The sequence below is a fragment of the Helianthus annuus genome, chromosome 1, assembly GCF_002127325.2.
Source record: "Helianthus annuus cultivar XRQ/B chromosome 1, HanXRQr2.0-SUNRISE, whole genome shotgun sequence".
NCBI classification, from domain to species: Eukaryota; Viridiplantae; Streptophyta; class Magnoliopsida; order Asterales; family Asteraceae; genus Helianthus; species Helianthus annuus.
Window position 1 is genome coordinate 87,368,430 of NC_035433.2, and position 13,473 is coordinate 87,381,902.

The following is a 13,473-nucleotide window of genomic DNA, read 5'->3' on the forward strand; positions in this document are numbered from 1 at the left end:
CTCACTTTTGTGATTTTTTGTCATTTTCATCCAAACGTCAAACTTTTTTGCTAAAATCGACCTTGAGATTTGAGATTTTTTGTCATTTTCATCCAAATATTTGACAGAAAATATAAAGTAAATTAGACATTTTGATGAAAATGGCAAAAAATCCCAAAAGTGAAGAGAAATATTGTACAAAAAAAATGTTTTAGATGAAACTGGCAAACACGCCCAAACATCAGGAACCATGATTCTGGCAATTTACTCAAAAAAAAAACAAAAAGAAATTCAAAATATAGAAAGGAACCTGCTAGCTTCTCTGTATCTTCATGTGTGTAAACAACCCATTGAAATCTCAATCCTTCAAACATTTGTTTTCTCACACTTTTTTGCAACTTGTTATAAAGCATTGAATTCTGCCACACAAATTTATTAAATTTGATGAATCCAACCACACACATTTATAAGCCTTATCCCAATCTCTGCAAACTTCAATCATCATCTTCTCCTCTCCAAAATTTGACTATAAACTACACAACTTTGAGCATGAAAACAGCTTAAAAAACCATCATGAATCTTCTCTTCTATATTGCATTTGTTTCTTTGCTACCCTTAAAGACCACATCAACATCAACAACACAAGCAGAAGCACTTATTAAATGGAAGCATACCTTATCATCATCTCCATCTTCAATGAATTCTTGGTCTTCAAGAAACATTCAGAATCTTTGCAACTGGACCGGTGTTACGTGCAATGAAGGCAGTACAATCTCCACGATTAGCCTCTCGGGTTCATCGATTTCGGGTACATTAACATCTTTTCAGTTTTCTTCATTCCCAAATCTGACCCGTTTCGACTTAAACAATAACCAAGTTAGCGGTGTCATCCCATCCGCCATTCGCAACCTCTCGAGCATTGTCTACTTGGATTTGAGCTCGAATCTTTTCGAAGGTGAAATCTCACATGAGATTGGAAGGCTAACACAGTTAAGATATCTTGATCTTAATAATAATAATTTTAATGGTGCTATCCCAGTTCAAATAAGCAATCTTCAAAAGGTATGGTACTTGAATCTTGGAGGGAATTACTTGACTGATCCAAACTGGTCTGACTTTTCATCTATGCCAGCGTTGACTTTTCTCAATCTTTACCTCAATGAACTTGAAAATGGATTCCCAGAATTCATTCTCAACTCCAAGAAGTTGACTTTTCTTGATTTGTCAGTTAACAAATTGAATGGCTCTATACCAGAATCATTATTCACCAATTTGTTAAATCTTGAGTACCTTATTCTCACTAATAATTTGTTTCAAGGTGAATTGTCACCAAACTTTTACAATTTGAAAAAATTGAAGGAGCTTAGACTGGGAACCAACAAGTTTTCAGGCGCGGTTTTTAAAGATTTCGATTTATTCCCTAATCTTGAGGTGATTGAATTGTTTGAAAATTCGTTTGGAGGGACAATACCTTCTTCTATAGGTCGGCTTCAAAATCTTCGGTACCTCGATCTCCACTCGAACCAACTCAATTCTTCGATTCCTTATGAGCTTGGATTCTGTTCGAATATTACATTCTTGGCGCTCGCTGGAAACTCGTTTACTGGCGAGTTGCCAATGTCTTTATCCAATCTGACCTTGATTACTAATCTTGGTATCTCTGAAAATAACTTTTCTGGTGAAATTTCTTCGGATTTCGTCACAAACTGGACCAAATTGGTCTCTTTACAGGTTCAAAATAATCTCTTCACCGGTACAATCCCACGAGAGATTGGTCTGTTGTCGGATCTCGAAGTTCTTTTTCTATACAACAATACTTTCACTGGCCACATCCCTTTGGAGATTGGAAACTTGGAGAGTCTTCGACAACTGGATCTCTCTGGCAACCAGATTTCGGGCTCAATACCCGCTACAATCGGAAACTTGGTTAACCTTGAATCAATGCAGCTTTTTTCCAATAATCTCAATGGAATTGTTCCACCGGAGATCGGAAATTTGACTTCATTGAAAAAGTTTGACATCAACACCAACCAATTAAGCGGAGAGTTGCCGCATACTCTCTCAAATCTTTCCAACCTGGAGTTACTTTCGGTGTTTAGCAATCGTTTCACAGGCGGTATTCCTGCGGAATTGGGCAAGAACAATCCGTTGTTATCAACCGTAAGCTTTTCAAACAACAGTTTCTCCGGAGAACTACCTTCGGGTTTGTGCAGTGGTTTCCGGTTTGAAACTTTCACCGTGAATGGCAATAACTTCACAGGGTTGTTACCGGATTGCTTAAAGAACTGCACGAGCCTACGTCGAATCAGGCTGGATGGAAACCAGTTCTATGGGGACATTTCACAAGTATTTGGTGTGCATCCGAATCTTACATTCATCATACTCGGTGATAATCAATTCACAGGTGAAATCAATCCCGCGTTTGGAAATTTCCAAAACTTGTTAGCTCTACAACTGGAAAAGAACCGAATCTCCGGAAATATCCCTCCAGAGCTTGGAGATTTGCAACGGTTAGGCGCTCTACGGCTAGATTGGAACCAACTTTTCGGCGAAATCCCAAGCGAACTTGGAAAATTACACAATTTGTATAATCTCAATCTCAGCAACAATCTATTAAGCGGACGAATCCCTCAAAGTTTCGGCAACTTAACAAGTCTCCAAGATTTCGATCTATCCACAAACAATCTCAACGGAAGCATACCGGCAACAATAGGAAATTGTGCAAGGTTAACAAGCTTAAACTTGAGCAACAATGATTTATCAGGAGAAGTACCATCTCAAATCGGAAACTTATTCGGATTAAACTATCTGTTAGATCTAAGCAGCAATTCGTTCTCCGGAAGAATTCCTGAAGATCTATCAAAACTCAACACACTCCAAACCCTCAACCTCTCACACAACAACTTCTCGGGTCAAATACCTCAATCGATAGCTACATCCATGATTAGTTTGCAAGCAATCGATCTCTCGTACAACAATCTCTCAGGTCCGGTTCCTGACGCAGGTGTATTCAAACAAGCACCCGCAGCATCCTTTACCGGAAATCCATATCTATGTGGATCCGATAAAGGATTATCTCCGTGTAACATCAAAAGCACACCAAGGAAACCTAGAGATGATAAACTGATCATTGCGGTTCTTCTACCGGTTCTCAGTGTCGTTTTGATAGTAACCGCGGTTGCTATCTTCTGCATAGTTACTCGAAGAAGATCAAACAATAACGACGAAGAGTCTACCAGTAATACAACGGTTAGAAACTCCGAATCGCTTGTTTGGGAGCAAGACGGTAAGTTTACGTTCAGTGATATCGTGAAAGCGACAAGTAACTTCGACGAGAAGTATTGCATTGGCAAAGGAAGCTTCGGAAGTGTGTACAAGGCGAAGTTACCTACCGGACAGATCGTAGCGGTGAAACAGATGAAAACGACGAATACTGATGAAGTTCCGGCGAAAAATAAGAAGAGTTTCGAGAACGAAATACGAGCATTAACGGAAGTTCGTCACCGGAATATTATTAAACTGTATGGTTACTGTTGTAAAGATGGCGGGATGTATTTGGTGTATGAATATATGGAGAAGGGTAGTTTGGGAAATTTGCTTTATGGTTTAGAGGCAACATTGAAGTTGGATTGGGTTACTAGGGTTAAAATTGTGCAAGATCTTGCACATGCTTTAGCTTACTTGCATCATGATTGCAATCCTCCTATTGTTCATCGCGACGTCTCGATAAATAATGTTTTACTCGAGTCTGATATGGTCCCGCGGTTGGCGGATTTTGGGACGGCTAAGTTGTTGGATCCGGAGTCGAGTAATTGGACTGGCGTTGCTGGATCGTACGGTTACATGGCACCAGGTATTTATCCTTATACGAACCTTTTATATTTCAAAAACGCGTATCTAAACACCAAGGGTTAGTTTACTAAACATGTCACTTATGGTTGTACTTTATGTTTTATGTTTTAGAACTTGCACTCACGATGAAGGTTACAGAGAAATGTGACGTTTACAGCTTTGGAGTTGTGACGTTTGAGATTATGATGGGGAGACATCCCGGTGAGCTTTTAACGTCTCTACAATCATCAAACCCGAGCTCAACCTCCCCAGACGATCTAGTTCTTTTGTTGAAAGATATCCTAGACGGAAGGCTTTTGCCTCCGACAGATGAGGAAGCTGAACAAGTAGCGCGTGTACTTAATGTTGCTCTAGCTTGTACTCGTGTTTCACCTGAGTCAAGACCTTCAATGCGCACCGTCGCTCAAGAATTGTCGGCTAGTACTCAACCACAACTAGGCGAGCATTTGAACAAGATTAGACCGGAAAAGTTATTAAGCTTCGAAGAATAGTATAAGCATCAATATTTTTAAATCATTGTACATAGAACATACAATTAGTTAAAATATATGTTGTTCTTTTGCCAAATTTTAAAAGTTCAAAATTATCTTACCCACAATACTCTATACCTTATACCGTATATATCGAATGAATATATAATTTCAATACAATTTAACCTATAACGAAATAATTATTATAATTTATAATTGAAGAACTGTTTATATTGTATATTCATAACTATATAAAGTAAATTTGGTATCCTTACAATTACTGAAATTGTTGTATTTTACCTAACTAACTTGATTGCTGAATTTAAAGTCAAAGTCAACCTAAGAAGGCAACAAGCTTCATTGACTTTTTCTTGTCGCTATCCCATCGAAAGTCAACTTAGTAATTATTATACGCGTCCAAACATAAAATAAAACAGAAAATGGGTATGTAAAGTCAAATGTACAAAATGAAAACAAGACATTGGTAGCAAAGTCAAGGAAAACAAAAGCATTGAAATGAGTGAGTGAGTGGTGTAAAATTGGAAAATAGTTTACTTGAGTTTAAAAGATTCATATATAGATCAACCACATAGAAAAGAGGCTGGCTTGACAAGAGTCTTGTACCAAGCATACGTATGTGAGCCATTGATCTTCCAAGATGGCTCAAAGTAATTCAGTGACATTTTTGTAAATATGGGATTCAAATAATTGAATAAACAAATAGCAAAAGGGTATTCTGGTCATTTCCCGCTTGCAGCTGCTACGTCAATGTCACTTTGAGCCATGAGAACGCCTAGGGACCCTCAAAATGAAATGCTTGGAAGATCGTTGAGCTACGAGAATATCCATAATGTCAAATGTCCGTTCATGGTGACACCATTAAAATCGCAAGTATCATTTAGCAACATTGGAAGAAGATTTACCAAAAAGCATACAGCCTAACAGTATCAAGGTGTGTACATAATGATGTTCCTATCCAAGTGGTTGATAGTTCTAGTTAGGGATGAGTACGGCATCCGTTCCGTACCAAAAAAGGGGAAAAGTGGGTACCGTTACCGGTACAGAATATACTGGTTTGGTACCGGTATTTACCAGTGTTTTACCCGTAAATACCGGTACCGGTACCGAAAAACGGGGAAAGTAGGTACCGATACCAAATATACCCGGTACGGTTCAGTACCGGTACCAAATGCTCATCCCTAGTCCTAGCCTTGTATTGGACACATGTATAGATTTAAGAGTATGATTAGAGAATGTATGAATTAAGCAGTTAGTCGTTACATAAAAGTTAATAGAAGATTTCAAGCAAAAGAGTGACCTGTGTTTAAAAAAGCGCGCTTAAAGCGAGCGTGAAGCGCTGAAGCGCTGGAAAAAACGCTTTTTTTGGTCTGAGGCGTTACATTACGTGAAGCGATGTGAAGCGAGCTTTAAGCGGCGAAGCGATGAAGTTGTGAAGCGACGCTCCAGCCAATCAGATCACCATTTGGGCCATTTTTTAAGCCCAACAGTCTTTACAAGGTACATATCGACCTTATATCGACGATATAGCGACTTCCTATGTGAAATCCGGCGACGGAGTTGCTTTCAGCCGGAAACCAGGAAGAAGGGGGAAGAAGAAGAAGAAGAAGAGAGATGCTGAGAGCGGTTGCGTGTCTGTCTTTTAGGCTTTTAGGGTTTTTATAAGTTAAGGTTTTTAAACATTTAACCCCTCTATCTTTCATTAGTTTACATTCAGTCCCTGAAACTTCTAACTTTTTACTTAAAAAGTGTAAAGATAGTTTGTCTATTTAAACATTTAACCCCCTCTATCTTCAGTAGTTTACATTTGGTCCTTAAACTTTTTAATTTATGCATAAAAGTACAAAATTAACATTATAAAATACATATATATAATATGGATAGCTATTTTTTATACATATATATAAAATTAACATTATATATAATTATATATAATATGGAGCGCTTCGTATACGTGAAGCTCTCGCTTCGCGCTTGAAGCTTCGCTTAAAGCTTTTGGAACCAAAACGCTTCGGAGCGCTTCGCGCTTTTTTAAACCAAGGGAGTGACGTCATCCTGACCATCATGATTGTGTACTTATTGTGTTAATGCACAAAGTGCAAATCAAAGTAGCTCTTGTTCAAGGCATATGTACAGTACAAGTAATCAATGCAGTGATGCAGTGTGGACCAAGTGTAGGTGCAGCTTTGGCCAATAACATCAATAAAAAAACTATGTTTATAAGGCCATTCATCATTTAAACTGCTTATTAAGCAAAATAAATATAGAAAAAATCAGTTAAATACTAAACACTTTGATCCCTTGTCATCATAAACTTATAAAACCTTGCTGATAATATAGGTTTTTACTTGTTCACTTTTGCACGCTTAGCGGGTTGAGAGACATCGGCAACTGACTTGTTGGAACCTTCATCAGATGGTCCAACCACTGGATCGGACCCGGGTTCATTTGGGTTAGCCTGCAAGGATGGTGGTTCGGTAGATGACGGAGCCGTCGACTTGTCGGTTCCTGACTTGCATTGCTTTTCAAACATCATCTGAAGATATCTGCCTTGTTCTTCTATTCTCAGCTGTAGGTTCCTTTGAATCTGCACATAAATGGGTTAATTTGGGCTTATAACTTATTATATATTTTATCTTGAAATTTTAATATAATCATAGTTGCCCAACAAAAAATCATTATATCAAATATACCCATTTTCACATTTATCACAAGCGCGCACACACACACATATGAGATGTATATAATAATTATATATATCATTTGGTTATTTTTATGATAATTATGTATGATAATATTGAGCACTCAATTACATATTGATTATATAGAATAAAATTTATTATATTATAAAAATCATAGACTCATTTATATAAAATAGATTCATAGTTAACGAAATAGGTAAAAATATATTTAAAAGTCACTCGAGTTAAGACTTATAAGTGTTTATAACCGCCTAAATTGCTCTATCTAATAACTCTGGATCATCATTTTAAAATAAGTTTTTGTAATCATAAGTAAGATATTCATTATTCATGAAATTAAAAAAAGGGCAGTAAAATAAAATGGAGTTTTCTAAATAAGCAGGTTACTTAAGATTAAACCGTACCTCAAGTTGTTCATGCAACCTCTTCTGAACTTCCATTTGAAGTCGTAATGCTTCAGTGATCTCCAAACCCCTGTTAAATGCAAAACTAATAATCAAGCACTGAACATGCATTATGAAAAGTAATTATCTGATATTGAATAATTGAATAATCACAATAAAAAAAAAAAAAAAAAAACAGTTGTAACAGAATGCTTCGTAGAAACCAGAAGATAGTGTTTGGATGTGCTTCTTATGAAATTGTAAAAATAAGATGTTTGGAAATTTTTTAATTATTTAAGAATATAATCGATAAAATAGACGAAAAAAGACATTTTGTCAATAGAAAATACACTTTTTATGAAATGAAAGTAAGTCTTATGTTGAAAGAAAGGTAAATAAGTGATTTCATTTAAATTTAGGAAAATCGGTTTTTAATAAACCAACCTTTGTCCCGTTGGTAAATAATAATCTTACCTACGTAATTGGTATACAATAATCCTACCTATCAACATGTTGGTACTCAATGAACTTCCATTAATTTTTTTAACTGAAGTTAGTTTTTAAGTTTTATTTATTACACAAACAGTCCCTGTAGTTGTAATTTACTAGTTTTAACTATTTTAAAACTAGTAAATTACAGTCCCTTGAGGTTTTTTTTGTTTTATAAAATAGTTAAACCTCGTAAATTACAACTACAGGGACTTTTTGTGTAATAAATAAAACTTAAAAATTAACTTCAGTTAAAAAAAATTAACGGAAGTTCATTGAGTACCAACATGTTGATAGGTAGGATTATTGTATACCAATTACGTAGGTAAGATTATTATTTACCAACGGGACAAAGGTTGGTTTATTAAAAACCAATTTTCCTTGAATTTAAAACTGATTTTAGTGACTTCAAAAGTTCAAATAGTAATAGTCAGATAATCAGTAGTAAAACACAAATCCAAACACCCTTAAACTTCTTATTTCAATTAATAATACCCAATATGGGCAATGAAAATCTCTCGGATGAAGCAATGCTTATAAAATGCAATATATTATACTAACATTTTAATAAATATAACTTACGTTTTCAACTCTAAAGATGAGAAATCTTCAACAGAAGTCGTTTTTTTCTCCGAAGGTCCTGCAATAATGACCGACTAATTAATCGTAAACAAATTTATATAATCGTATTTTTTTTCTTTAACATATAGCCAAAAGATAGATGAAATAAAATGCTAGGAAATATCAATGGGTCACAAGGATAAAAAACGAGCCAACAAGGCAAGATTTTGCTTACCTTCTGATGAAGGCTCGGGTCTATATCTAGCCGTCCGATATTTCTGCAAAAAATAAATAAATATATTTTGCACCACATGAAAAAAAAAATTGCTTGACATGTATTAATAGCATCAATTAAGAAATACTATAAATGTACCTGTAGGTGACTCTTTACATGATAGATTGTTAAGCCTTCAACTTTCATTTGCTTCAGTACTCCCTTGGGTGTAGCTTCTGTAGATACAAATATAACAAAGCACAAATAAAATTAATGCAGTTATTAGATGTGGCAAGTTTGACGTGTTTACTTATGATTGGGTTGATTCAGGTTATGTTTTATCTCTAACAGACAGAACACGTAATATATAAAAAAAATTAGAGTTAAAACCTAGCTACTTAAAATATTTACCTATAAAAATATGTATATGTATACATAAAAGTGAAAATTACATATAAAAAACCCGATCCGATTAATCCCCAAGTAGTCGCTAGTCCCCACCTCACCGGCCGACTAGCGACTAGTGAGTTCTCCAACCTTGGCTAAAATTGGTCAGAATTAGTGTCATCATAGGTGTCGTAGTTTTGCAACATTTTCTTATGAATCGGTGAATTTAGGTTGTTTCAAAATCTCTAATGAGCCAAACAGGGAAAATATAAGAACTAGCTAAAAAGCACTAGCCAAACAGGTTTCGGCCAAAGTTCACTTTTTTATTCATAAACCTTTAAACCTATTAAAACATTTTATTTGACAATGGTTGTTAATAAAAAGTTATTTATGGACAAAAAGTGTTCCGATGACAACCCACCGCTTTTAGCCCATATAAAAACATTACCCGTTTCAACCTATAATCGAACCTGCCCATTTTGCCACCTTTAGTCAAATAATGTCAAAACACGTGTAGGAAAAAAGGAGTACTTTCACTTCCACCAAGTTTGTTGACCGCTTCGACAAACGCTTCATGAAGTTCTGGAGTCCAACGCATCCGTGGTTTCGATTGAGACCCACTTGCACAAGGCGTTGGGTTCAACGGGACGCAAGTTTCTCCGGATGACTGAGAAATTAGTGGTTGTACTTGTGCTTGCATCGTGTTTGTAGATGACCCCCCCACATGATATGCCATCTAAAATGAAATATGATAAGTTGATAACAGACAACCAACAATATATATAAGGAAAATTGGATTTTAAATCTCAACTTTGACCAATTGGCCGGGATTATTCCCAACTCAGGAAATGTTTACTGGCAGTCCCACCTTTGAACATATCTTCCTTCATCAATCCCATACTAACTGAAAGTTAACCCAGTTATTTTTTGCTGATGTGGACAGCTTATGTGAAAAAAAATGTCAATGTCTGATGACGTGGCCTGTTTATATGGCAAATAAGTCAAAGTTTTAATGACATGGACTGCTTATGTGGCAAAGTTTTGCTGACAGGGACTGTTTATGTGGCAGTCCACGTCAGCAAAAACTAACTGGGTTAACTTTGAGTTAGTGTGGGATCTCTGAAGAAAAATATGTTTAAAGTTGGGACTGTAAGTAAACATTTCCTGAGTTGGGATTAATCCCAGCCAATAGGTCAAAGTTAGGATTATTATAATCCAATTTTCCTATATATTATGACTACTCGCAGGGGCGCAGGATAAGTGGGGCGGGAGGGGGCGCCCGCCCCCCCCCCCCGAATTTTTCGCTCAGTAGTGTTATATATGTAGTTTTCGTATAGAAATTTTTGGGTATATACGTTTCCCCCCCCCCCCCTGTTTTCGAGGGCAAGCTTCGCCACTGACTACTCGATTGCTGTTATTCTTTTTTATTAACGCAACGAATAAAAGTTTAGCATACCTTTGGCTCTGGATCAACGATATTGGTATCGATTAGAATATCATTCCAATCAGGGGTCAGAGAGTCATCTTCATTAATGAGATCAGTCCACTCTTGCCAATCACTTTGTTTACCGAAATCATCAGATGGCAGGATACTGTGTTCTAAGCTACTAGACTGGATAGGGGCATTTTGGGGATAATCAAGAAGATCCTCAGATGGAATGATACTTTGTTCTAAGTTAGTAGGGGCATTTTGGGGATAATCAAGAAAATCAGGCAGTGAATCTGTACACCATGAACTATTATTGTTGGTTTCTTTCATGTACTGGCTTGATGCTGTAGACTGAAGAATTCCTGAGGGCTGAGATACGAAAAGTGCCTTTTCTGAAAGATTTGTGTGAGTAATAACAGATGAATATATGTGTCCAACGGGCCCGCTAGTAAAATTGGGCTGGGGGTTTGTAAAGTTGGGATGTTTGTCTTCCAAGAGGGACGATCGAGCGCTTGCAGCTCCATGGGTACTAAACTGTCTAGCACCTGGTCTTTGAAAGGACAGAGCAGGTTTTGCTTCCATTGTTACTATGTTGCCTTTGTACCTGATGCAACATAAACATAAGAAACCTTTTAGGCCAAACATCTAATCGGTATTTACATGCTTGCATAGTTGATAATCTCATTTGTTTCAAACTGAACGTAGTCAATTTAGTTGAAGAAGAAACGGTCAACATAAAACTAGTCATTCACTCATTCTACATGGAAGGCAAGTGGAAATCAGGTAACAATCATCAAACTTTATACATATATTGTGATAGATCAATCAAGAAAAACTCCCCTTTTAACTCCTAAAATTTGTAGGTTGTAACGTGCACCATGCACTTGGTTTTAAAAAAATGTGAGGCACACAGAGGTGATAGGGTTCAGAGCCAAAGCGCACCATATCACGTACGAGCGGCACAAGGTATTTATATATTTTTTTAGGGGAATTGGCCTGTAATAATCCCAACTAGAGGTCATTGGCCATTGACAGTCCCACCTGTGAATATTCCCCCCACCAGTCCCACCTTTCACCTATTTTTCCTACACCGGTCCCCCGTTAAAAAAAACACTTAACGGAGTTAAGCTTTTTTCCAAATTACAAACGGATTTTTTAGGGCTTTTGATCAGAACGACGATACAAGTCAATTGATGTAATACTTACCTCGAAATGGTGCTCCAAATGACTTGATTTTTGTTAATTGGAAATTTAAACACCCGAATTAAAGCGCCGTTTTCATCGTTTGGAGCACCGTTTCGAGGTAAGTTTTACATCAATGGACTCGTATCGTCGTTCTGATCAAAAGCCGTAAAAAAACTGTTTGTAATTTGGAAAAAAAAACATAACTCCATTAAGTTTTTTTAACAGGGGACCGGTGTAGGAAAAATAGGTGAAAGGTGGGACTGGTGGGGGGAATTTTTAAAGGTGGGACTGTCAATGGCCAAAGACCTCTAGTTGGGATTATTACAGGCCAATTCCCCTTTTTTTATATTTCTCATAGGTTTCTAGCATCACGTACCCAAGAGTGTAAACGTTAAGCTCTATATATGATTTAATTCATACCTACATGTACAACCTAAAAAGATATATGTACAACATCCCAATGCACAAAATCTTCCCATGCACAAGAGGCACACCTCAAGCCGTTTTCACCTGCGCCTCAAGTGTGCCTCCTGTACATTTATCAGTCAAGCAGTCAGAAGCATTGGGGATTGCGCCTCGAGCCTAACGCATGTTTTAAAACCATGAACATACGGTGTTTCCCCAATGTTATCTCTCCAAGAAGATTCCTCACAAATCACAATATAACACGATTCTGGAAACAGAAAGTGAGAATTTCATCGAAAACGAAGTATTTAACCTGATCCATAGGAGTAAGGCACAGAGAGAAGTGTACATACACTTCCTCAATCAAGCTTAAACTTCTGCTTTAGTCAAAACACTCAACTCACACTCTCACAGCCTCACAGTTTCAAATTTCCATAATTATACCTTTTGTTCTAGTTCTAGTTCAAATCAATGCTAGCATATGAACTAACAACAAAATCATACAACCACAAACTATAAACAACTAAAAACAGATTTCTACAACATTTACACAACAAAAAAAAAAAACAGAATTAAATTAAATTAAATTAAAACAAAATAAAAACACTATCAATCAGCATCAGAAATCATCAACGAGATCCCTAACTCCTAACAAACAAAACATATAATCCATGCAGCTACTGAATTGCATGATGAACTTCAAAATTCAAACTCACATCACGAATATTTAATCAAATCGAAAACTAAACTATTAAACTAGCAGAAAAATTGACCTGAAATCATGCGAATTATAACTGAAAACCTAGAGAGGTTTTGAAACGAATGAAAGTGGTTTAAGTTACGAGATCTAGCAAAACGCAGGTACCGGTGTCGTTTTGGTTCCCCCACCGGCGTCTGGATAAACTGAAGGATCGACTCTGCCAATTTGGCTTATACTTTGTGGGAGCAGTGGGTGGAAAGGGGTGAGTGTACGTTCCACTCGCACACGGCGGCGCGTGGGTTTTGTTGAATGGAATATGTGTAGCGTAGTGCACACGTGAAAACTCACGGGGTTAACGGCTTACTGCTCCACTGGGTTTTCTTTTTAAACCACATTTTTTAACGCTAAACACAGTCCAACTAGCAATTAATCGAGTTTAGGGTATGTTTGGCATGGAGTTTTTAGAACTTCTAACTTTAAGTTAAAACTCATACTCAGTAAAAAACCTTGTTTGGTTGGAGGAGCTTGAAGCTTTTAGGTTTGGAGCTTGAAACTTTTGGTTGAACGCTCTTACTAGTAGCGTTTAGAATGTGAGCTACAAGCTTTTTGAGAAAAAATGACTATTTTAACCTCTAAAGATAATGAACTTTTTAATGCACAAACTTTTTAAATTTTTAGTTATGTACATTTTGGTCATTT

The 13,473-nt window shown here is 36.7% G+C and overlaps 2 protein-coding genes across 3 annotated transcripts; one reads left to right on the forward strand and one right to left on the reverse strand.

The window, feature by feature from the left end:
* Positions 1-307: 307 nt before the first annotated feature.
* Positions 308-4,429, forward strand: LOC110871588 (MDIS1-interacting receptor like kinase 2). Its single transcript, XM_022120283.2, has 2 exons — positions 308-3,832; positions 3,943-4,429. The coding sequence occupies exons 1-2, from the start codon at positions 553-555 to the stop codon at positions 4,320-4,322; spliced, it is 3,660 nt and encodes a 1,219-aa protein (XP_021975975.1). The 5' UTR covers positions 308-552; the 3' UTR covers positions 4,323-4,429.
* Positions 4,430-6,461: 2,032 nt separating this feature from the next.
* LOC110871577 (protein PHOSPHATE STARVATION RESPONSE 1) lies at positions 6,462-13,141 on the reverse strand. 2 transcript variants are annotated; one of them, XM_022120260.2, is made up of 8 exons: positions 12,848-13,141; positions 10,512-11,088; positions 9,587-9,791; positions 8,828-8,904; positions 8,690-8,732; positions 8,476-8,533; positions 7,426-7,495; positions 6,462-6,906 (listed from the first exon to the last, which is right to left on the reverse strand). In XM_022120260.2, exons 2-8 carry the CDS (start codon positions 11,064-11,066, stop codon positions 6,664-6,666), a joined length of 1,251 nt encoding a protein of 416 aa, XP_021975952.1. In that variant the 5' UTR covers positions 11,067-11,088; positions 12,848-13,141; the 3' UTR covers positions 6,462-6,663. The 2 variants fall into 2 exon arrangements, with proteins under 2 accessions (XP_021975952.1, XP_021975961.1); XM_022120269.2 differs by having other exon boundaries at positions 12,940-13,139.
* Between the last annotated feature and the right edge of the window lie 332 nt (positions 13,142-13,473).

What these genes read in the sequence shown, in the direction of transcription:
- LOC110871588 (XM_022120283.2), top strand. Translation starts at nt 553, where the DNA reads ATGAATCTTCTCTTCTATATTGCATTTGTTTCTTTGCTACCCTTAAAG. An exon ending in GTACGGTTACATGGCACCAG is followed by an intron (nt 3,833 to 3,942) that starts GTATTTATCCTT and finishes TTTATGTTTTAG; the next exon opens with AACTTGCACTCACGATGAAG.
- LOC110871577 (XM_022120260.2), bottom strand. Translation starts at nt 11,066, where the DNA reads ATGGAAGCAAAACCTGCTCTGTCCTTTCAAAGACCAGGTGCTAGACAG. An exon ending in ACCCGAGCCTTCATCAGAAG is followed by an intron (nt 8,534 to 8,689) that starts GTAAGCAAAATC and finishes TCATTATTGCAG; the next exon opens with GACCTTCGGAGAAAAAAACG. An exon ending in GGTTGCATGAACAACTTGAG is followed by an intron (nt 6,907 to 7,425) that starts GTACGGTTTAAT and finishes ATTTATGTGCAG; the next exon opens with ATTCAAAGGAACCTACAGCT.